At 42.8% G+C, this 24,680-nt stretch overlaps 1 protein-coding gene across 2 annotated transcripts; it reads right to left on the bottom strand.

Annotated features, from left to right (window-relative positions):
• Nucleotides 1-548: 548 nt before the first annotated feature.
• tnrc6ba (trinucleotide repeat containing adaptor 6Ba) lies at nucleotides 549-24,674 on the bottom strand. 2 transcript variants are annotated; one of them, XM_086140364.1, is made up of 22 exons: nucleotides 24,381-24,674; nucleotides 23,041-23,130; nucleotides 20,663-20,684; nucleotides 17,915-18,355; nucleotides 14,888-17,818; nucleotides 13,794-13,958; nucleotides 13,375-13,571; nucleotides 13,098-13,172; nucleotides 12,736-12,936; nucleotides 12,462-12,581; nucleotides 12,153-12,278; nucleotides 11,205-11,366; nucleotides 10,480-10,593; nucleotides 10,205-10,400; nucleotides 9,869-10,036; nucleotides 9,228-9,374; nucleotides 8,839-8,982; nucleotides 8,162-8,254; nucleotides 6,813-7,016; nucleotides 6,550-6,617; nucleotides 6,239-6,378; nucleotides 549-5,895 (listed from the first exon to the last, which is right to left on the bottom strand). In XM_086140364.1, exons 2-22 carry the CDS (start codon nucleotides 23,095-23,097, stop codon nucleotides 5,340-5,342), a joined length of 6,327 nt encoding a protein of 2,108 aa, XP_085996490.1. In that variant the 5' UTR covers nucleotides 23,098-23,130; nucleotides 24,381-24,674; the 3' UTR covers nucleotides 549-5,339. The 2 variants fall into 2 exon arrangements, with proteins under 2 accessions (XP_085996490.1, XP_085996491.1); XM_086140365.1 differs by having other exon boundaries at nucleotides 17,915-18,352.
• Between the last annotated feature and the right edge of the window lie 6 nt (nucleotides 24,675-24,680).

Raw genomic sequence — 24,680 nt, 5'->3', positions numbered from 1 at the left:
ACCACAAGGAGAGATAATATCGTGAGGCCAAAGTTCATGACCTGGGAGGTACCATAGTAGTTGGATTTAAGAAAATGAAAACCGACAACCTCTGTGCCTCTGCTTAAAATTTATCATGCATTCATAGGTTATGAAAATAACAGGGCATTTCAATGAATGGACGGCAGTTAGGATTATTAAGTATTATCAACAAAACATCACTATTTATATGTTGCAGTTGGTATAAGACAACAGATGGAACAAAGATGTAATGCAGCACTTTAATGGATAAAGAGAACAAAATACAACAATTAATTTGTGCTCAGCTCATGTTGCCCGACAGCAATTGTAGCTATAGAGGACAAAAGCCGTCCTGGCTTGGAAATATATAGTCTGGCAACCAGACAAGCCTGGTGAGTTGACGTGTGCTCTCACTCTACAGGTCTGTCCTCCACTGGTTTCACTCATGCCAAGCCAATCGTAAGCAATTATCTGAGGTGGTATGTGTTTTAACACAAGGACAGAGCCAAAAGCTACTGAAGGATGGAAAAACAAGGATACTGCTGAGATACTTTTGTAACCACACAGTGGCTGCCAACCACCTGGATAGTTTATTTACTTTAAAAAAATAAGAAAATTCATGCTTGAAGTATTAGTTTGGGGGGGGGGGGGGGGGCAATCATGTTTCCTAGACTTCTGATAGTATTTGTACTTTGTTCCATTCCTCCAAGTTGTGTGTTCGTTCAGGCTCGTCAGTGGCTCTGGTTTGCATTCCCCCATGCAGAACAACTGGAGGTCTTGCAAAATGTTGCACTGTTTGGTCTACAGTGGTTGTTTTAATAGTACATGCCATCCTGGCTTGTTGGATCCAGTGTGTGCTTGAGGAAACTGCCATCTTCATGGGTTTGTGAAGTATTTGTGCCAAATGGCACAGCGTGACCTCCAGCCCCCCAGTGACCTCCAGCTCCTTGTTCCTTTTCCCCTTCAGACTGCTTTGCTTGATCCCTGAAAATTACCCAACTTCCACAAGTGTGATGCTGGTAAAGATAATTATGGTGGGGCGTAGCAGGAATTAATCTTGAAAAAGGAAACCAACAAAAATCATTTTCCAGGGCAAAACACTTAAAGATGTTTAAAGAAACACAGGTTGACTCTTCCTTATCAGATATTCCACAACAGCCTTGCATGTAGAAATCCACTGGTGGGTACAAGAGGGAAATCCAGCTCCTTGTTCCTCTTCTCCTTCAGACTGCTTTGCTTGATCCTTGAAAATTACCCAACTTCCACAAGTGTGATGCTGGTAAAGATAATTATGGTGGGGCGTAGCAGGAAGAAATCTTGAAAAAGGAAACCAACAAAAATCATTTTCCAGGGCAAAACACTTAAAGATGTTTAAAGAAACACAGGTTGACTCTTCCTTATCAGATATTCAACAACAGCCTTGCATGCAGAAATCCACTGGTGGATACAAGTGGGGGGGATTAACATAGACAGGTATGGAAATCTTGTTAAATTGAAGAAACAGGGCAGAAAAAACAGGAGCATCTGAAAAATCCCCTGAACTGAGTTTTGTTATCATGTGGTGTTTCTATAGGTTAGTGCACAAAACCCAATCCCTGTCAACTGTTCTCTTTCTCTCAGAAGTACCCCATGCAGAGCTCTTGAACGCTTTTGGGGACTCTTATTGCACAGATGCGTTCACACTTCCAGAGCCTGTCGAGACTAAAGGAAAAGACAAATTAAAGAGCTTAGAGTGAAATGTTTGAAGGCAAATCACATTGGGTGAGAAACTGAAATTGGGGAGATAAAAAAATAAAAAAGACCAAGATTACAAAAGCATCAAAAGGATACATTCTCGCTGAATATTTAATGGATAATTGATTTTGGCCACAAGAGGGATTTTCTTTATCATCATGGAAATTGAAAAAGAGTTATTTTTACTTTCTATCATTTGCATGATGTATTAAAAAGTTTGACCCAATGCAATTCAAAAGTGCCCTTGATCAGATGCTTTTTGGCAGGCTAATGGGCAAGTCTTTCAACTTCTATTTAAGTTTTTCTTACGCCTAGTAGCAGAAAGCGTTCTTGGAGGAACGAGATTTTAGAAATACCATGTCAGTTACCTGAATTTTTTTTTTGTCTCTTGCATATTATCATGTCATTAATTTCATGTACCAGATGATACAACAGAATAAATTAGGAATAAATATCTTTTGAATACCCTTAACATGCAAAAACAACAATACAATAGAAAAGGACTGCAACAGCACATTCACTTTAACAATATAAGACGAAGGAGCAGCTGCCAGGAGGATGGAGCTGAGAAGGGCAACTGAGTGAAAATGATAAAGGCCCTGCGCCAGTGGGCCTGATGAATGTCCTCAGCTAAGTGTCAGCTATGCTCGGGGCCTAAAAAATATTTAGGCTGTTCTGTGGTCCTTCTTGGTTCAGCTGGGAAATCATGGTGTGATGCAGCACAAAAAAATATTTATTTCTTCCTACAAAGAGATGCTGAGCTTTTGAATTACACTTCCCAACAGCAGACGAAGCAGTTAAAATTATTTGTAAGTGTCACACTAAGCGGTAAAATGTAATAGACATGAATGTCCATGTTTGAGAACATCTCAGTGGCAAATGCCAGAAGTACATTACAGATTCAAGTCACCAGGTTTGCTGTAAAACCCTTGGAGTACAAACAGCATCAAAATAACAAATATTACATGAAAATGTCAAGGTGAGCAAAAACTAAATATGTTCACATATCATCCAAGAAAAGTTGGGTTCAATTCAAATAACTTTGTTCAGACAAGTTGGCAGGATACACCTGATGTTTCGTTACCATTGCAATAACCAAACATTTCAATTCTAAAAACAAAAAAAACTATTAAAAATGTCATATTAATTCCTATGAAAATTTACGTTACATAAATGTGTACAATTTGCATGTATTTTAAAGGATGCCTTTTCCTGACCATGACATCAAACAGAAGAACTAGTAGTTTTGGTTGTCTTTTTTTTTTTAAATATTACCATCTACAAGATTTGTTTCTATCATCTACAAGACGTAGGATGCAAGAACATCTGCGGAGTGTGGACAACAAGCCACAGTCTAGGGATTATTGGACAAACAGATGGATTTTGTCCCTTATTTAACCAAAGGTTTACAACAGAAAGAACAGTCTGTACAATGTGGTCTAGGGGTTCAATACTCAAGTCACATCATTGCATTGGAAACAAACAGGATAGAAGCTGCTACGGCTGCAGATCCTTCCATACAATCAGTCCACAAGATCACTCGGTCAACGGACCAGTCCTGCCATCATTGGCAGTCGGGCCAAGTGGATTACAGCAGGATTTATGGCGAAAAGCTCAATCACACACAAACCACTACAGCCTTCAATTCATCCTTTATTATCTTGTTCTTTTCCACTTTAAATTAATTTCCTCTCCTTTTTGTAACATCTGAAATAAATGAAAACATCCTGAACAGGAGTGATAATAAAGACTGACTTAATTTAAATTGATACACAACAAAACAAACAGTAAAACATAACAGGTAATGTCTTTAACGTGTCTGTAAAACACTGTTCCAGCTCAGCTTGGTATGGTAGGATTAGGCATCTTAATAGAAATGCCTTCAGTTGGTTGCTTCGTCTTAAAAACAAACTCTTATTGCATTTGACAGAAAGAAATACTAACAAGAACAAAATGCTGCTTTAAAAAAAAAAAAAAAAAAACAAACAAACAAAAAAAACTTAAGAGACATATGCAATAGTGCCAATGTTTTTGAACTCTGAAGCTATCACAATGTCTGGTGGTCAAGCACACTAAACATGTACAGAATGCACACACACACGCTATCTCTCAAATGCAAGCTGTCAGATAAACATCTATTCACTCCCCTGACTGAGGCAGATAATGTTCAAAAGCAAGCACGCAACCAAGCACACACACACGTTTCTCATGAATCTCTCATGGACATGAAATAAACGAAAAACAAAACAAAAAAAAAAACAAAACATTCAACTTTGTGGCAATTACACAGACACTCCTGATATCATCATCATCTTCATCACATCCTCCTCCATTCTGTCATACTGTCAACACTCCTTTCATGCACACACAGGCAGGCAGGAGGGCACCTTGAACAGCGAGTAAATAAGTGATCATAGTCATCATTAACATCATGACAATATATAATATAACCAACTTGATTTCTTGAGTAAGAAAAAATACAATAGCGAGGTCAGTGTTTGATGGGGGAAAAAACAAGGACATCTCCACAAAGTTTCACACATTTCTCTTTTTCTTTTAAAACGGAAACAAATGATAAACAATTGATGTACATCAACAAGGATACAATTTTGCTTGTCAAATATAAGAGCAGTGTGTAACTGATGAGAAGGTGTGATGCTGCTGACGCGGCCACTTGGTATTAGCCAAGGCCACTGCTGTTGTAACATTTAGTCGTCCTGTAAGGTCTGTGTAGTAGAGTTGTAGCGCTGTTTCAAAAATGGAGGGATTGTAGAGGATGTGTCAACAACAAACCCAGAGGCATATAGTGCAAGTTTGGCTAATGTTGTTTTTTTATTTCTTTTTCTTTTTTTTTTTTTTTTTTTTTTTTTTACCCTGGGTCCCATGTTGATGGCATATTTCCACCAAGGTAGAGGTGTCGGTACCTACTAAAACGCTCTTCTGATCCAAATCTGAAAAGGTTGCCGATCGTCCATTTGACTCAGTAGTGTGGTGCTGTTCCAAAGTGTCTACTGACTCCAGATCTGTCCCCATTCTCAAGATTCCAAACATGAGAACTTAGAAGTATGCCAGCCAGGTCTAAGAAGGCTCAGTCTGCAAGTCTGAATTTTGAGATTCGACCGTTAAATACTAATACAAAAGAATGAAAGAAAGAAAGAAAGAAAGAGAGAAAGGAAAAAAAAACCAACAACTGTGGCACACTAAAAACAGCAATAGCTAAACTTGTTGACATGTACGACTCTGGCTGAGCCGGTCTACAGTGCATGCCTGAGTGATTGGGTCTCTGAATGCAGATGATGGGATTTGGAGTATAAAGACAAAGAGCTATCCAGTTGAGTCCTAAAGAGTTTAATGGATTTCACCTTTTTCCCCCAGTTCAAGTTTTACTGTTGTCTTCATCTAATGTTACGCAAGTTAATGTGTACATGTGAAAATAATGTGTGCATGTACTGCATGTAGCCTGTGTGTGTGTGTGAGAATGTTGAGTCTGTTTGTGTTGGGTGACCAGTGTAGCTTGAATTCACATCATCTCTGCGTGTAAATAAATACAGAGTGTGACATATGTGTGTGTTAAGTTGGGTGTAAAATGTTTGTTAATCGGCCCTTCAGATGGAGTCGCCCCCGCCGCCCAGCAGGTCCCCTGGCAGCAGTGAGGCGGGGCTGCCCATCTGATGACGATCCTCAAGTGCTGGAGAACCCCAGAGGCTACTGCTGGGGTACCCTGCCCCACTCATCCCACCCATCCCTCCCCACAGACCCTGCCTTCCGGCATCCACACCTCCAGTTCCGCCGACCCCGGCCCCATTGCTGCTCCATTGAGCAAAGATGCTCAGGCCAGGCCCCTGTGTGGCAGACGGGTCAGATGAGCTGCCTGTGCTGTCCAGACTCTGCCACCCGGAGCTGGAAAGCCCAGCTCCTCCAGGTCCTGCCCCTCCAGCTGTGGCGCCTCCTTCTACACCTCCTGCACTGCTGCCTCCAGCTCCACCTCTCTCACCGCTACCGTTCGTCCCCACCGCAGAGGATGCCGTGGGTCCGGCGCCCGCAGAGCCAGCAGTGGTTCCTCCGCTCCCTGCTCCTCCAGCTTGGGAATGTGCAATGTAGCGAGTCACATCCTCGTCACTCACAAACTCTGCCAAGATGGTGGTGTTACCAAGAACACACCTGTTGAAAAGCAGCCACATGCACACACACAATAGGTAAGCAATAAACAATAGTTTTCAAATCATGTTGTGACCTGTTCTGTCAGACACAGGATGTGGAATAAACAAACAGCACAATAGCGGAAGTGAAAAACTTTGAGATAATCTGACAACTCATATGGTAACTCTTGCTAATCATTTCCAGATGATATTTGATGGCTTGCTACTATTTATACTGAAAATTTCAGGCTACTGAACCGAGCAGCCATAGTTTCTTGTCATTATCAGTTTGGACCGGTGGGCTCGGTGTTTAATGCTTTGTGCTACGGTGTCAATTCGGTGCTGTATTATAAATTGTGATTTACATGTGGAGTGCGCTCTGGGCCTTGGCTGCTTCCTGTTTGGAGCCATAGCGGATCAGTGCTGTGCCCTGGGTCAGGCCGAGGTGAAAGGTTAGCAGGGGGCCATGCTGCATGCAGATGGTCTTCAGGGTGGAGCCGTCAATCTGCATTAATGCAAGAGTGGAATTCAAGTTAAGGCCGATGGTTTGAGAAATTAAAACAGCAACGTTCACATTTTCTAAAGAGAACCCCCCCCCCAGTCCCACTTTATTGCCTAAAAATGAAAATGACTACAAATTTCAATGTTCATGCCGGAAACGTGTTTGCTGGCGTACCTGAGGTGTGAGATTGCTTAACACCAACCAGCAGCTTTCCCGAGAGTTGCCGTCACTCCAGGCCGAAGCTGTTGACGCGGAGGAGGAGAGAGAATTCAGACTCATGACAACTGGCTGTCAGTGGCTATTCTTTCAAATGAAATATAAAATGAAAAGCAATAGCCTTGTTTCACGCAATCAGGGCCGCTCATTCTTTCCTCACTGTACATTTAACACCACTGAACAGCAACAGGCACATAATAAAACATGCATAAGAATATTACCAGTGGTACTTGAGCCACTGCCCCACGGCCTGCCAGCCAGTCGGGGTGCTCCACCTGACCAAGGTGAGGGAGACGAATGCCTTTGACTGGCGAGTCCTGGAGGCGGCCGGGAGAGCTGGGATTGGCTGCTGCCACGACTGACTTTCCAGGATTTGTGTCCGATAGGCTCCGGGGGCCAGCCAGTCTTGTAGTCTGTGTACTTTGCTGCAGAGGCAAAAAATGTGATGAGGGCATAACGCTAGGGTCCTAAACAAAAAACTGTTTCAGTTTTTCTGCCTCCATGTATGTCCGTTGATGTCTAACACAAGAAGAGAGCAGGTGACAGGAGATACAAGGTCTCATCATACTCGGGAATAAGCAACCAGATCACTAAAGAGCAACTCGTTTGTTAAGTTTGAAAGAAAATGCGGAAAGTTGGCACTACAACTGACAAGTCTTCTGTTCCATTCCTCAAGAGCCCTACAGATATTACGGTGACAAGTGGTATTTGAAAAGCTGCAAAATCACAGACAGCCACCATCAATAATATGGTATCAAACAACTTAAAATCATAGTTACACTACAACATGACGTGAAAACATACAACAGAAACCATCTCTAAATTTTTTTCCAAAATGTACTATGGGCTAACTGGTAATAGTTCAGCCAGGAAAAAAAATGCTCTTTCCTTCTCCACTGAATGATTATTACTTTGGTTCCGGAGTGTACATTCAAAATTATCTGCTGTTAAATGTTTATTTTCAAGAAAAACATTGAATGGATGTGCATGTTGCGTTTTAATGTCATCGAGCAGTTGCTATTAACACAGGGCTTGTTCCACACTGAAATTGAGCCTTTTTTTGGGGACACACACACACCCACACCCGTTCTGGGCGCTGTGTGAAAATACAGAAACTGTACAACAGATTGGTCGGCCATTTCCCTGGTTTCACCTTGCTTTGAAAAATGTGCCCTTTCTGTAACCAAGGCGGTACGATGGGATTCCTGGCCCATATTGCAAATAGACACAAGGGGGCAATACAAATCACCTTTCGGTGAGCTTTGGTGGCACTCGTCTGTAACCTTAACTCAAAGACCAATTGATATTTGGTGAAGAACAAATGCTAAGTAACCAAGTGTAAATTGAAGGAACTGAGTGATTCAGAATTAAGATTCACGATTTTCCAGTAAATCAGGAAAATGAAAAATTTGACTAGTAAAAAAAAAAAAAGAAAACGTCCTGGCTCTGGCCAGTCTATAAAGCAGGCTGACATGTGAATGGGGGAAAAAAAAAAGGAAAAGAGAAAAAAAAAAAAAAAAGGTCGAAGCAGGGCACCTGCCAAGAATAGATGCTCCGATTGTTTGTTTACCTGAGTTGTGTGCGTTGTTAAGGGGACTGTCTGAGGCACTGTAGGGCCAGGCACCAGGTGAAGGCAGTAAGGTGTTGAGGGGAGGGGTGGAATCTGCAAACAATCAGCCAACAGTTTGAGACATTGCTTTGCTGGTGAAGTACTTAAACTCATATGAATGTGAGGGCTGTGTGTGATGTTTTAATCACCATTCCCTGTTTATGAACCAAGAGACCACTAGAATTTTTGCAGGTAAAACATTACTGAAATCTAAACCTTAATATGAGTTGGTTGTTTGGCATCCAAATTATTTTCATAGAACGCCGCAGTACATCTACAAGTATCTAAAAACGTAAATTATGAAAAAAAAAAAAGGTTCAGGGCATTATCAGCATTTATCCCCATTTTTTTCTGAAAGAATGCATAATATCACAGCATTTCTTGCTGGCTGCAACGCCTTGAAGAAACAGCAATTTGAGCGCTACAATATAACAGACAAATGTTATCTATATTAAGGTGGCTAGCTTGCTCATGTTTAATTCCACAGATTGGCTTTATTTGCAAGATTCGACTGAAACACAGCTGGATCAATGCAGCATAAGGAGGATAAACAGTATGCTCATCCTGCTATTCTCCAGTAGTGTGACCAGACACCTTACAATATGGAAAAAGGGACACCGTCACGGCTTGGTTCTCACCAGTATTGTCTTGTAACAACTGGTGCTCACTATCACTGAGGCCGGGAGACACCGTGTTTCCCATCATGCTCCCCGGCGTCATGTAGGGGTCAGATTCAGGGTCAGCGCGGTCGATGCCCTTCCAGGGAACACCAGGCTGAAACTCTGACAAAATAAACATCCAAGCGGGTTATGGGAGACATAAATAAAAATGCAGAACAAAAATGTGCAGGGCTATGAAAATATATATCAGTGCCAATTGATTGCTTAGTAAGGTTTTTTTTCAGACAGTGCCAATACAGATGTGCGTGTGACTGTTTAAGGAGCTCTGATATTGTATTCTAAATCTGAAGTCAGCAGGTGAACAGTTACGCAATTGTTTACGAAGAAAGAGATTTTTTTTTTCTTACCTGGGGGCCAGCTTGGTGTGGTGGTGGGCTTGGAACCCATCTTGTTGCCGGGGGTACGATGCCAAGTATTACCTAGCCCTTCTCCGACCATCATGTCATACTGAGAGTAGGGTGAACCCCCTGGCATCTTCATTGGGGTGACAGGACCTGAGAGGTAGCCAAGTGGTGAGTATTTACTATGTCACAATTCTATTTGTCATGACATCCAAATGACATGGTCTGGTTTGAACCCACTTCTTATCAGACGAGTCATATAGATTAACCCTGTATTGGGGCTTTCATGCTATTTGACCCAGTGAAAACAGCCTGTGAATCTGAAACTGGCTGTGTGTTTATATGGTACTCAAATCATGCAAAGCTTACGAGTCAATGCAATGGAAGTCATGAACCGATTTCGGTACTATGTATGTGTCAGTAATTAACAAGTGATACTGCTTCTATTTTTGTACATGGATCTAGTTGTAAAGACCAAACCCAAATAAAGATAGAATAAAATCTTAATGCCTGTTCAGTCGTAGAGATGATGGGCACATTTTTATTGACCACTGTCGAGATCTGCACTTGTGTTATTATTTTCCTTTAGGTGTTTCCAGAACGGGGCAGACAACCAGGAAAAAAAAATGACTACAGCCACATCTCACCATTTTTGTGGAATGTGTTCTCAGGTGGTGAGGTGTCTGGGGGGGAGTGTCCCTCCATCATCCATTTGAAACGTGACTGCTGACCCCCCAGGTCCTTCATGCCCCCTGGGCCCCCCACCAAAGAGCTGCCAAGGTCCAGACCAGAGAGGTTCACTCCAGAATTAAACCCTGTACACAAGGAAAGAGAGGATTTAACAAAGTTGGTAAATTCAAAAACCCCTTTTTCAAGTGTATTCATTTTAACCAGGACAAAAGAAAAAAACAAAACATCCTCAAACAAATATGAATAGCTGGGAAGGATGTTTTACATGCCTGTCTTTATTGTGAGCTACTCACCAGAATACGCTCCAAGTGTTTTCTGATGAAGGTCAGACACAGGTCCAGCAATGCCCTGGTGGCCCAGTGAATCAGCCCCTGGCAATTTGGCACCACCTCCACCGTGGTGGGATGGGGATAATTTGGTGCTGCCTCCTAAACCCCCGACCTGCTGCTGTTGCCGCTGCTGCTGAAGCACAGCCATGATCCTGGCAAGCTGAAAAGACACAAGAAAAAAAAATCGGTCACGGAGCCACTGTCACATGGAAAAAAATTGTGAGTGGGTGTGTCAGTACCTGCTGGGGGTCAGCTTGCTGCCGCACATTCGGTGTGAACTTCCTCTGGTTTTGTAGCAGTTGCGGTTGCTGCTGTTGTGGTTGCTGCTGCTGCTGGAGTAGGAGCTGACAAGCCTGAAAAACAGTTAGAATGCAACTCAGAAATTAGGTGCTTGTAGTGACACCAGGATACAAAACAGTTCTGTAGAATTTTTTTTTTCAGATATTTTTGATGAGAATTTCTCACATAACAATAGGCTATATTTTGAACACTCGCTAAGATGTAAGAAAGTTATGAAACTTTTCATACATTTTTTTAAACTAAGGACAGATTATTTTTTTTTAAATTCTGGCCTTTTTTTGAAGACTTTTATTGTATTTACTGATAATTTTGTTTGGACAAACTTTACTCAAGACTACATATATCTAAATCAGACATTTATTAGGGCCGTCTGTATTTCAGGAAAAATGAAATCATTACTATTACATGGGCTTATTCGCCTCTTTTTTTTTTTTTATGCAGTAGATGCACATTTTCAGTAATTTGTCATTCACTTAATTTCTATGTCAGTTGTTTCATATGACATATACACGACACAACTCAAGCTATGTATATTTTTTGTTTGAGAAAACTGCGACAGAATTTCTGAGAAACGGTTCTGGACAGAAAATGGCCAACAATTGCAGGCTTTGATTGCAACCCTACAATTGCTTGTGAAGATACTGTATATTGTGCTCCTTCTCACCAGCTGAAACTGGATGTGAGGTGGGTAGATCGTGCTGAGCATCGCTAAATGTTGGGGGGACAGCTGTGGAGGGAACACACCTCCCCCAACTCCCGCCACACCTCCCACACCCCCAACACTTCCACTGGGAGGGGGCATCTGCTTCAGCATGGAGCCTGGCACCTGGGGACAAACGCAACGGCAGGCACACCTGTTACCACAGGAAAACTGATACTACAACCACATGAGACAACAACAAGTTGCTCCATCCCCCCATTTACCATTATTCACATGCGCACTTGCTGGTTTTAACAGATGACTTCACTCAAAAGATTTAGACCCTGATTTCAGCCTCTGTAATCTTTAGAAGCAAGCGTGGCAACATGATCGTTACGGCCCTGAAATGTCACCATGCATCCTCAAAGCTTAACAGACTACTTGATGTCACATACACAGCTCGCAGATCACTTGTATGTTAGTTCTCAGTCAGAAGCCCTGTGGGGACCTCTTGCATGACCCAGTAAAATGGGTTATCCCATATTACTGTTAACATTCCACAGTATTTACAATCAAAAACCATCAATTAAAAGTCAAACGTGGACACTTCTTCAAATGTCTCAAGAATATTTATGGAATTCAGGGTTTCATTGTGTTGCATTCATAACATGTTACTTGTATCCATAGTTAGCACATAGTTTTTTGCACATCCCACTTCAGATACTCCCCCCCCCCTGAGTATTTTGCAAAAGCATAAGGCCACTTTATTTTAACAACAGATGAGCTTCTAAGATCTACATGTAGATCTATGTTTTCTTAATTTGGTTACTTAGCAATGCACACATGTACGGTAAAGAGGACTTCTGATTCGTCAGACAATTCTTAGCCAGCAGTCAAATGACACTCAAACAATATTACTGGAACAAAAGAAAGGTAGGATGATTATGGGTCAAAGCAAACAGGTTTTAGTACCTGAGGTGACAGGAACTGATGAGGCACTTGCGCTCGTATCCCTGGGGACTGGTTCATTGGTGGGACATTGGACTGATGTCTCGACTGGCTCATGCCTCCACTACTACCAAGGATACTGTGGCCGCCCTGTGACCAAACGTGGAAATGAAAATGTCACTGAAGGCGTTACATGATTGTAAAGAATGCATCACAGTGGGAGAAGAGCAATTTGGGAGAAACTTGCCATGTTTATCTTGAGGAAAAGAAAAATTACGAGGGTAACCTAATGTAAAGATGGTAGGACAGAAACAAGAGGAGCAGTTATCTTACTTGTCTAAAGGGGACAGTGTGATTGAAGAGGGAATGGGGCTTGTAGACAGTGGGTGGTGAGTACAAAGAGAAAGGACCCTCCTCCCCAAGGATCCCATCCTGATTGGTCAAAGGCAGAGTCTGCCACAGTGACAGCCAATGGAAGACAAATTTGAGTGGTAGTGAGGAGAGGAGGGGGGGGATTAACAGGAAGAGAAGGTAGAATCACAAGAGGAAGTGAAGAAAACACATAACATAATCTAGACATGAGGAACCTGCTAGAGAGAGGCCCTACCTTGTCAAAGTATGACCCAACATCGACAGGTGCTGCCTCTTTGGAACCAGGTGAACGGTAGGCCATTCCCCCCGCCCTTCCCCCTTTCCTCATGTCTCCATTGTAATCCATCATGCCCATGCCTCTTTTCTCCACATCCATCTTCTTCTCCTGGAGAGAACCTCCTGCCAGGTCAATGTTCGGGCCACTGGGATCATCATTCTGCCCAGCAGAGAAGGCCATCATCAAAACAGTCATAACAAAAGAAATTAAACGGCTGCTAAACAGTCATTCGCTTTGGCTAAAAAGTAGAAACTCTCAATAAAGAAACCTTGACACGCAACAGAATTTGAACGGCCAAAGTATTAAGTATAATGTCATACCAGCAGCCCCATATTTGAGAACTGTCTGTTGATGGGGCTCATCCATGAATCTCCTCCACTTGGCTTGATTGGACCCTGAGAAAAAATGTAGTCACGCAAAATGCAAAGAAAGAACAATTTGTACAATACCAGACTAGATCCTTAACCTTGGTGGTGGTAGAACAAGAAGAAGCAATCCCTCTTAGTAATTCCTTTTGAAGGCCCTGACACAAGCACTGTCATTGTTTAATTAAATATTCCTTTTATTAGCAGTAAAATTTCCACTTCAGTAACCCACCTTGTTGCTAGGCTTTTTGCCAGTGTGACTCTGTACCCAGCCACTGTTGCTACCCTGTCCCCAAGATGATCCGCTTCCCTGGGAGCCAGTGCTGTTCCACATGCCCCCGCTGTCCTCCTCTTCCTCCCAGCTTGAGTGACGTGAGGCTGCCACAGAGCCCTCTTTGTCCCCCCAGCCATCTTGCATAGACTTCGATCCTGTACGGGAAAAGAGTCACTCTTCAGGATATTATCTCAACAGCCGATATTTTGCAATTTTCCACTTTTGTTTAACATAGCAGTTTATTATGCGAATGCATTTAGCACTTCTTGTCAGGCCAATGCAACTTGAAAGACAAACCACAAAATCTGATTATATGACGCTGGGGCATTTTATGCTAACTTCTCCATGCCATCATAGTTTTTATAGGATTTTCTTACCAGATTTGATGGGGTTGGGAGGGGGGTTTCCCCAGCCAGTTGATTTCCCTCCAGTGTCGTCGGGGTCCCCCCAACCAGAAGGGGTATCAGTAGGTTTTCCCCAAGCTGCTGTGCCATTGTCAACTGTAGGACTAGTTGGAGAAGTACCACCCCAACCAGTTGAACCTGCAAATACAGACAAGTTAAAGTAGGAAAACCCCAAAATGTAGTTTAAACTGACACTCGATTTTATGGTGGGTGGTATATTTAGCTTGTGCAGATCACTGATTTTTAATTATGCTGTCTGATGCCGCTAACTATGCTCAGCATGTTCAAGAGTAGGCTATAAGGGGTAGGAATCAACAATAGGAACATTCAAAAACAGGTCTTCAATCCTCTAGTCTGAAGGAAATAACAGAACATTTTTACATTAAGAGTTTGTATTTGAACATTTTCTCCTGAACATCGTGATCTAAAAAATAGATTTTATATTAAAAGAGAAACTAACACCTAAGAGATGAGTCCGTCTCTTGACAGAGATACTTGTAAAATACTGAGTAAATGTTGATATTTTGCATCAACGTTCCAACTTTGATGAATTCAATGAATGACAACTAATAAAATCTGCAGGTCAATGAAAAGTTTCTTGTTACTGTCCCATGTGTATTCTTGGAAAGTACGTGGCTTGATGTGGTCTGAAAATGTCTCATTCCAACAATATTGGTAATTGCATCTAAACAATCATCAGCTGTTCTCAGTGAGAACACCCACATATGTTATACTCGTGGCAAACAGGGGCAGATGGCTCACTGCAAACTACTACATTTCTGGTTGCTCGTTTGCTGTTTCTTCTTGTGTAAATACAGCAGTTGCAGTGATGCAAGTTTGGCCTTCATTTCAATAGATGTATCATAAAGCAGATACTTATTTCTCCTTTAAATGACTTCAGGGACAAATTCAAACATATCTTTCAAATTAAAACTTTGCATCTCCTTGGAAAGAAACCAATTCCTACCAGGCTTAGAGTCTAAGTGCATGTATATTGAAAAAAAAAAAAAAAGAAATTGAACATTAAAAAAAAAAAAAAAAAAACTATCAAGATTTTGTTATCTCACCCATTGCTGAAGCTTTCCCTGGTCCATGGCCAGAGCTGAAGTCCCTGCTGCTCCCAAGCCCTGTGGCCTGCCTGCTTGGCTGCTGCTGTATTGGGGGCCCCTGCGGCTGCTGCGGCTGCTGCTGGGACTGACCCTGACTGTGTGACTGCTGACCAGCAGGGACGCTGTTCTTATCCCACAGGTTAACCGGCTTATAGTTGTAATGGGTTGGGTCTCCCCATGCTGATGTTCCATCGTCTATCTCATTTTTCCTGCTTATAGACTGAGGTGAGGGCTCCTCCCAACCGCTTGGTTCAGATACACTTCCACCTCCAGGGCCACCAGGCATGGGCCCGGAGGTCCAGCCTGAGCTTTGGTTCTGGGCTTGGATAGGTTTTCTCACCCCAACCCCTTGCATAGCCCCTTGGTCCAATGCTTGCTGCAGCTGTGGAGGCTGATTGCGGGGCTGTGATTGTTGCTGTTGCAGTTGTGCCTGCAGGCCTGTGATGGAGCCTGACTGGCTGTTTGGCATCTGGTGCATTTTATTTCCTCCGGTCCAACTTTGATGGGATTTTGATCCCATGCCTCCGACAACACCCATCCCTCCTCCTCCACTCCCTCCTCCCCCTGTACCCCCAGCTCCCCAAGTTCTTCGGGGCGCACCCTCGTCCCAGCTTCCCCAGCCACCCACACCTGAATCTCCACCTGAGTTTTCCCCTCCGTTTTTCTGTTCATCATCCCATCCCCCACCACCACTAGTTGCTTTGGACTCTTGCTCTCCCCAGTCCCTACCGGAACCCATCTTCTGGCCTGAACCCCAACCGCCTCCACCTCCATCCCCACCCATCTCTTTCCAGCCCCCTGTTCCTTTCTCCTCTTTACTTCCACCCCAGCCTCCACTCACTGGCTCACCCTGTTGATCACCCCATCCTCCACCACTTCCTCCTCTGCTATTTCTCCAATCGTCACTCCCCCAGCCAGTAGACTCCTGCCCATCGCCAGGCCCCATGCCTCCTCCTCCACCCCAGCCTGTAGCCTTACCCTGCTGGCTATGCCCTTGTATTACACCTGAACCCATACCAGTCACTGTGGCATTCATTGCCCCAGATTGTGAGACGCCATGATTCCTCATGTTGGAGCCTGAAGGTGCCGGGGCTCTCCCAGATACTGAGGCCCCACCACTGCTACTGTTGCTGCTGCTCTCCCAGCCTTCTCCGGAGGACCCAGGACCCGAAACCAAGGAAGGGTTGACCCCAGGACTTGACGAATCAGAAATAAGAGTCCTGGGCCCACCAGAATACTGAGAAGAACCACCCATAGAAGAAGGGTGCTTTGATGTAGTTGATGATACTCCGCTTCTACTCTGCCCTACTCGATCATCAACATCCCAGGCTGTGTTTTGTCGAATCTGGGTTTGCCCCCAACCTGTGTTGGATAGGACCCGAGGGTCCAAATCAGACCGGCTGAGCAGGTTCTGTAAGGCAGCTTCAGCATTGGGTGCCTGGCGCCGAGGACGACTGCTATTTGGCTCCCTTCCACTTCTAGAATTTCCCCCGCTGGATGAGGATCCTCCCCGCCCGCCTATTCCCTCACTCCATTCCCCTTGTTCGCCCTCTCCCTTCTGATTGTCCCAAGCTCTGGTCAAACTTGTGGCCGTAGAGGAGGAGGTGGTGGTGACGGGAGGATTGCCAGCTGTGCTGCCCCCACTACTACTGCTGTTACTACTGCACACCCCACCCAATCCCTCTCCTCCTGAATTAGCTCCACCAGTGCCAGTGGAACTTCCACCCCAGTCATCACCGGACACCCCTCTCTCCCCTCCTACTCCTGATGACCCCCACCCTCCCTGAGATACCCCGGAGGTTTGACTACCATTCCCCCCAGTTTCAGCACTGCCCCAAGCATTAACCCCACTAGTGGAGCCTGGGTAACCCCAACCTGAGGTCCCATTATCCCCTTCAGCAGCTCCGAATCCCCCTACACCGCCTTCTCTACTTTCCCATCCGTCAGTCCTTGAGGCACCCGTTTTGGAGTTAGCTGCAGGGTAAGAGGGCTGGCCTCTCCATGAGGAGGGAAGACTGCGGTCTCCCGCATTCATTCCACCTCCTCCCACACCACGGTCCATTGCTCCACCAACCCCTTCCCCCCCTGTAATTTTTGGTCCCGCTGATTCGCTGTCCCAATTCCCCCCTCCCATATCTCGGTCTCTGGATTGCATTTGGTGAAGTTGGTGCTGATGGGTGCTTGATTGATTCACAGATAAAGGTGGGTGACTCCCCAGCACCCCAACTGCCCCAGCTCCCAGCCCCAAGGAAGCAGAGTTGTTGGCAGACAAAGTTCCTCCAGGGCCCTGGTGATGGAAGGAAGACGAACCTCCTTCCCCTGCAGCAGCAGGCCCATCCTGCTGCACCAGGGCGGGCCAGGCAGAAGGGTTGGCATTTGGATTGAAGTTGGCACCTGGAATCCCACTGCTGCCATCGACGGGGCCACTGGCATCATGGCTCCCTGGCACAGTGGAGGCTTTGGAAATTGAAGAGGGCTGCTGTAGCAGAGGCCCTGCTGCAGCTACTGCATTCCCTCCTCCAAGATGACCCTGGGAGGCAGCCGTCCCCCATGCCACACTACTGGACGACTGCATACATTCATTGGGCAAAGAGAACAAGGAAGTGGGTGAAGATTGGTTGCCAGAGGCACTGTTGCTGTTCACAGGCATTCCGTTGTTGCTGCTGCCCCCTCCAGCCACAGTGAAAGAGGTTCCTCCTCCATCACTGCCAGCAATGCTGGGCCACTCCTCCAGGTTGTTCCCATCGAAAATCACCTTCTCCTTGCCCTGAGAGGAGGCCTGGCTGCCTGAGCTCACCCCCCACATGGAATTTGCATAATTAGAAGTAGTAGTAGAAGCAGCAACTGATGATGAGGTGAGGGCCAAAGAGGAGGCAGCTGCACCAGAATCTAAAGGGGGAGATGTCACAGTATGAATAATGTGCATTTCATTTACACAGATGAAGACATCTTCCAGATAAGACCGACAACATTGACAACATTTACCTGAGACAGAAGCCATGTTTGCATTGGGGCCTTCTCCTCCTCCTCCCCCTCCCAGCAGCATGGAGGACAGTGGCGGCTGACCCCTTTTCAGTAGCACTTTATGGTCCTGCTGGCAGCGGAATCGCGGCGGCACTTCTCTCGGCATGTAGCGGGGTTGCTGCTGGGGCGCCTGGGCTCCGCCTCCGCTACTTGTACTCCCGTTTCCAGTAGCAATAGGGCTGCCAGCGGTGGAGGAAGAACTGGTGGTGGAGGTGGGCTGTCCGTTGGCCACTGCAAGGCGCTTGGCATTGTTGCCACCCTGTAACTGGGTGGCAGCACTGCCAGGGCCTGAGGTGGCTGGGGATGGGGAAGCAGAGGGGGTGGGTCCAGGGCTGGGGGAGGCAGAGCTGCTCTGAGTGGTGGGAGGCTGGGCAGATGTCGGCTTGGTCAAGTCTAGCACTGCTTAAAAGGAAAGGCAAAGAACGAAAGGAAAGTATAAGCGCAACTTATAATCAATCTTACCATGCATGAGTGCTAACCGGTTATTATATGTGTGGGTGCAAGTGAGAGCTGTGTGTGTACCGAGTGTTGGCATATATGTGACCAACGAGAGGTGCGCCTTAATATTGTTTTGCACTTTGCAATGAAAATAAGGCTTTTCTAGTTCTACACAACAAATATTTTCTCTAAACAGATATGGAACCTATAGTTTCCTGCAGACCAACCTGGTAAATGTTGTCACAGGATTAAAATTTTTGCATAAAGAAAATACAAACTTGACCAAGAAAGAGTGCTACCAATGACTGTACATTAGCAACTAGAGTAAAACAATGTTGTTTCACAGTGAAGATGCAACAAGAGATCAAAATGCATTGGGCTTGATGTTAATCACGCAACTGTATGAAGCTGGTAGCCTGTATTGGTACAAATATGACAGTGAATGAAAAAATGACGCAGCAGTTTACAAATTCTGTGTCAGTGTTGCATAACTGCTGTGGCTTGCTTAGAAAAGTTGTTCCCAAACTTACGTTTTTAGCAATTTTCCAAATGATTCCTACTAATTCTGAGATTAAACATTATTACATTGTATCCAAAGGTATTGAACCACAACTTAATACTTGAACATGCAAAGAATGGAGTGTCAATGGAAAATAAAATTACAGGATCCCAAGAACATTGTTCTTTCATTTGTAAATGATGTGCTGATGCAACTTGTGAGTGAAGAAGCAAACTATAGGCTAAGGGAAAAAAGAAATCATTGACTAGCTTCCGATACCTCGAATTGATGTGCCCTACACGGCTCAGTGCATCAGAAAATAGGGCAAACAATGCTCGGTTGTCATTAAAAAGAAAATGAAATTCACAGCACAGACACAGGATGTTTTAACCCTGAGTTACTGTAGAGCTATCATGATGGTTTGAACTTCAAAGAACCACCATTGTTCCATTTACTCTTCCAAACTGCTCAATGTTGGTCAAGTCACATGACACGCTCTGAGTAAAAAAGTGTAACCCCCATCATCTTGGTTTGCTCCAGAGGCGACTGCCAGTGAAGTAAATGAAACTGCATAAGCAAAACAATATAGATAAAAATGCGGTACAAGTTCAATGTTTGTATAAAAAATGTAAAATGCTCCGGTGAAAAAATGTCATGTAAACAGTTGTGAAAGAAGAGAAATAAATCAATTCATCTTTCTGCCCACGGAAGATGAAGTAAACAAAACCAACACCTTACAGTATTAAGGGTATTGTGGAAATTAGCGACCGCACACCACATCCTCTGCAAATTAAATTTCCATCACAAAACCACAGTACTTTTCATTTGTAAAATGGAATTACACTGGATAATTGAAAATACATTGCATTACTTTACATTTAATTCACATTTAGGGAAATATAGAGAAACAGAATAATGTTAACAATTCGTCCCTCATATTTGTTGCATTGATTCTTTTTTGCGGAAGATGTGAATCTTTGTGACAACACAGACTCATTGTCAAACAAATTGTACATCAATTAAGAATTAATGTAAATTCAGACCAGACACTGGCAGCCATCTATAAATCCTTAATTACAATTAAATATAACAAGGTCTCAAAGTAGTGCACAATTACAGAACACAGTACATTACTACATTAATTTATTAGCATAACTTAATCTGCAACAAATCACCTTTAGATCCAAGTACTTACAATAAAGAGTATCAGAAGTGTTGGAAGACTGAGAGGAGTTGTGAGTTGATGGGTATGAGCTAAATAAGTGGAAAGTTGAAATTTGGCAAACTGGGTAATTAGATCTCTTCGGGATGATTGGCACATAACTAGTTAGCCGGTTTTCCAACTTGACTTTATAAAATAACATCATTAGTTAAGAAAGTGCAGATCTGTTTTTTAAATATAATGACAGTGTAAAAGAAAATAAGAATACAAAATATGGCTTAAAGAGTTATGGGTTTACTATCTGCCCAGCTTCTGTAATCAATCTCTATTGGAAAAAACAAACATTATGGTTTACAAACTCAGCAAGAATGAAAGCTGTGGCATTAGCTGTTCGGTTTTATAGTAAGTACCATCTTGCATTGTGTTTCACTTCTACTTATTCACACCAGGCTATACATCCAGTTAGAAATTGAATTGTGCATAGGGGTTAGTGTGCATGAGGAACACAATGACCTCCATTATATGCACAGTATGTGTGTTGGAAATGATGCGTGCGTGTTTTTGGTCACTTCATAGATATCTGGATATCATGGAAAATGTTGCCACTGACCTTTGTTCTTTTGTTCTGTGACCTAAAATGAAAAGATTTAATACATTAGTAACTGAATCACATGTTTTTTTCCCAAAGCAAGAAAGTAAAGAAACAAACAATGGCAAAAATAGAACTGCAATTTATATCCACAGTAAAACATGAGCTGAAGAAAGATTTGAGAAACAGCAGGCTTCATGACGGTCAACAAAATGAAATCGTGTTTAGAGTTAGTTGGAGAATGCTTTTTTTTTTTCCACGTGTAAGGACACAAAAGCATAGGGACTGCTCAACTCTAACCTTTGTTGGCATCTATTTCATAAGGGAATTAAAAGGAAAGGGTGACATCACACAATAAAGACCTTTACTGGTCAAAAACCTTTTAACTGGACTATTTAAATAGCAAACCACAAAACTAAGCCACTAAGAGGTGCAGATTCCTCTTTTTGTTTGCGAGTGAATGAATCTAGCAAGAGCTGCTCACAGCAAAAAAAACAAAACGGTCAGTTAAGAATACAGCCCATTATTGTGTCACGTAGAAGGTGACATCCTTGTAGGGTTGGATGGTGTTGCCTACATTTTCCGATCACAGTATTTTTCCAATCAATAGCAGTAATTGTCACAGAATGCAAAAAGGATAAACCTTACATTGAAGACACCATATTTAAACTAACAAAGAATGTAAGAATTAGGCTGATTGGATAGTATTTTGTCTCACAAAATAGAATACTAGTCCAATAAACTCTAAAGCCGGTGTTAAACTATGTTGATGTTCGACATATGGATTTTTCAGAGAAAAGCACTGCCTAGTTTTTATTGTCAAAGAACTGCTAGGCAAGCAACCCCCAAGATTGTTACTTTATATTGTAAATTCTTTTTTGCCATGAAAAATGTAATTTGTGTAGAACTTAGTGCTTAGTCACTTTTCCCTGAATGAACTTCAAAATAGTTTGTATTTGTGTTGTGCAATGTAGGCAAGACAATGGTAATGGATCTGCAAGTTACCAATGGCTGTACTTGTATCTGGATTATGAGGACATCTGACATGGTACAGTTATATTAAGAATATTTTACTGTACAAAAATACAAATAAGTAAACTATTAACAATGACCAGCAAAAAAATATTCAAGTGGAACTGAGGTCTTCCAGTAGCAAACTTTTCCCCCTCACAATGCACTTGATACACCAGGCATTCTTTTGCTTTCTTGATATTCCAGAAAGTGGTTATATTTGAGGTGATGGAAAGTATCATTTTACTTTTACTTGTAATTGACTTTCACTTTACAAATGCTGTTGTCCTGTGCAACTAGTACGTTAATGTAAACATTTGCTGCTTGTTGTCTAACTTTTCAAATCATAAAAATGTCTATACAACAGGTTAGTAGTGATCACAGCGCTGTATTGAAGTCTGAGTAACAGCCCATGTAAAAAGCCAACACTGTTTTATTCAGATGGCGCAACGCTCTGGAACGCTGTATAAATTCACTCACTGGGAAGGCATTATGCATGCCTTGTGTGGTACTGTGTCAACAAACAAAGCATCACAAAAGTGGTGATGGTGTTGCAGAGCTTTTGCAGAATCTTCGGGCTTTTACCCTCCTTGTCATGTGTTTCCCAAAGGACCCGCAAAGGATTTCCTGAAAAATCCTATGACAATCTTTGGTATCTTTGGATGATGACACTAAATGACCAATGTACCCCTCAATACGGTATAGTCAATATCAATACCATTGATTACATTTAAACTCTACGTTTTATTTTACCATCCAATCATACCATCCAATCCTCCATCCTTGCCTTTTCCAAAGAATCACTTGGGCAAACAGCAACACCAAAGGGGTTTAATAAGCACACGAAAATAAAAGTCAGGTCCCATAAAAGAGTAGAGTTGAGCATTTTCAAATTTGTGCCATGTAGAGGAAAAGCAATTGGGTGAATACTCATTCAATTCCCAATGTTTTGGTTGCTAAGAAGATGTCAAACATTCCCCTGCTTAAGGCACAATTTTCTGTTGATTTTGTGCTTTCTTACGGTTTGATAAACCTACTGTTTCTCAAAGAGTCCAAATATATTACTAAGAACAGATCAATATTTCAAGACTGTCATGCACTTTAACTGTCCTTTAAAAATATGGATTAGAATGTGAAGCTTTGAACAAAGATGTTCAAATATAGAATTCAACCTGCATTTTCTTTACGTTGGAGAGGATAGGATCATGTCTACGCTATTAAGCTTGGATTTAAAGGTGTGTGGCCAAATAATGTTATTTTATGATCTAACATGATTCAATGTTCCATTTGGTGAAAAACCAATTAAAAAAATGAAAATTGTGAGCTTAGTCACAGAGTAAAACGCTAACAGAAGAAACCCAAACATCTGACCAAATATGTAGGCTCACCTTCTGAGAGGCTTCCCTTTTCCTTTTATCGTCTTTTTTCCTTTTCTTGTCTTCCATGAACTACTGCTCCTGTCCTGATACTCCTTTCGTCTAGAAGGACAAGCAGAGCAATATAAGAAAATATATTAAATTGTCGGGTTTCAAGTTTCATATGCTCTAACAACAAATCACTAATTACAATCAAAATGACGTTCAAGCAGCTCGGACATTAGTCGATGCTGCAAAAATCTATCAAAAAAAACAGCATCACAGTAGCTACATGGCCATGTGTTTCTACAGCTGTTCAAGAGTCACTCTCCTGAATCATGATCAAATAATACTGTGCTTATGAACCAGGCATACCAATTCATAAGCAAGGCTTAAATAAATATATCAGTATGCATTGTTTTTCATAAAACCAAAACAAAAAATTAATTCAACGCTTGGATTCTGGCTATTTAAAAATGCCCTCTGAACATCGCTGCTCGGCGGTTTCGTTTGGCCGTAGCACAGAACGTAGGATTAGAAGATTTGCAGAAAACGAATCTTAGCACGTCAGGCCTTGTGCATTGAGTTACGTTTACACCTGACACTATCAAACTGTCAGGTATACATTCAACATTGTCCCAATGGCTTTCAAACCGCGGCCTGATGCAACATTATCTATGGTCTTTTGACATTTTTACATTCTCATCAGCAGTTAGCAGTTGCGTTAGCTACTAAAACAGTATGACAAGAACGGAGCCCAACTGCTAAACCGAAGAGGTGGTAACAGAATTCAGAACACGTACGAAATGAATGTTGCTAAAAATCAAACAGAACAGAACGACGGTGAATGCATTGGAAATTATCAGTACATGTAAATACAAAATACATTTTTGAAGAAGACAATGGCAAACGTAGAGACGAAGGCTAAAAAGGAGCGACAGTTTTTGCCAACAACGTAACCGGTAATGCTACTTGTTGGGAAATACGCACATAGAACGGCGTACGAATTAGCAAATAATGCAGGTAATCGGCAGTCCTTCGGCACGAGTTAGCCAAATATGTTTGTCTGTGTAAATTAAAAGCCTAAACTATTGCGGAGAGTATATAGCCACAAACAAATAGTTGCAAAACGTCAAATACTCTTGTTTTGTCCATGCTAATGCTACAGGCGTTAGCCGCGTAAGCTAAGTTATCCACTGACAGCAGCTACAAGTAGCCAAGGTAATGGCGTTAGCCTGATCAGCAAACGCAGAAACATTTGGGAGGGCATCACTTGAACAGAGAACTGGCGAACGATGATCATTTGCAAACATGCACATGGAGCAAGCGTGAAACAATTAAAATATAAACCCCACACGCCCAAAACTACTCACCTCAGGAATCACATATGAGGAAAAGCTAGCGTTCTGGCTAGCTTAGCTAAAGTGCTTCAGTGCGGGTTTTTTTTTTAGCTTTTTGAGGCATTCGTCGAGGCTACAAGAACAGCGACGCCTGAGCGGATAGTCAAGTAAGTGGCAGATGAGGAACACATACGCGCGGTTAGCTACTGGTCTGAAAATAAGTACTATCGTTGTTATAGTGTAAACCCTAATGTGCAGAAATTTTCAAATTTCAAAGCGCTGTGGAGTCAGTCGGTTGACGGGCGGCCATTTTGCTGCTCAGCATGAAGCGTC

Source organism: Fistularia commersonii, chromosome 33, assembly GCF_037954325.1.
Source record: "Fistularia commersonii isolate RoL2024-O1a breed Wild chromosome 33, RoL_Fcom_v1.0, whole genome shotgun sequence".
Classification (NCBI taxonomy): Eukaryota; Metazoa; Chordata; class Actinopteri; order Syngnathiformes; family Fistulariidae; genus Fistularia; species Fistularia commersonii.
Note: the sequence above shows the minus strand (reverse complement) of the source record. Positions and strands in the feature narration are given on the sequence as shown.

What these genes read in the sequence shown, in the direction of transcription:
- tnrc6ba (XM_086140364.1), bottom strand. Translation starts at nt 23,097, where the DNA reads ATGGAAGACAAGAAAAGGAAAAAAGACGATAAAAGGAAAAGGGAAGCC. An exon ending in TCTCAAATATGGGGCTGCTG is followed by an intron (nt 12,937 to 13,097) that starts GTATGACATTAT and finishes TCTGCTGGGCAG; the next exon opens with AATGATGATCCCAGTGGCCC. An exon ending in CAGTGGCTCAAGTACCACTG is followed by an intron (nt 6,618 to 6,812) that starts GTAATATTCTTA and finishes CCGCGTCAACAG; the next exon opens with CTTCGGCCTGGAGTGACGGC.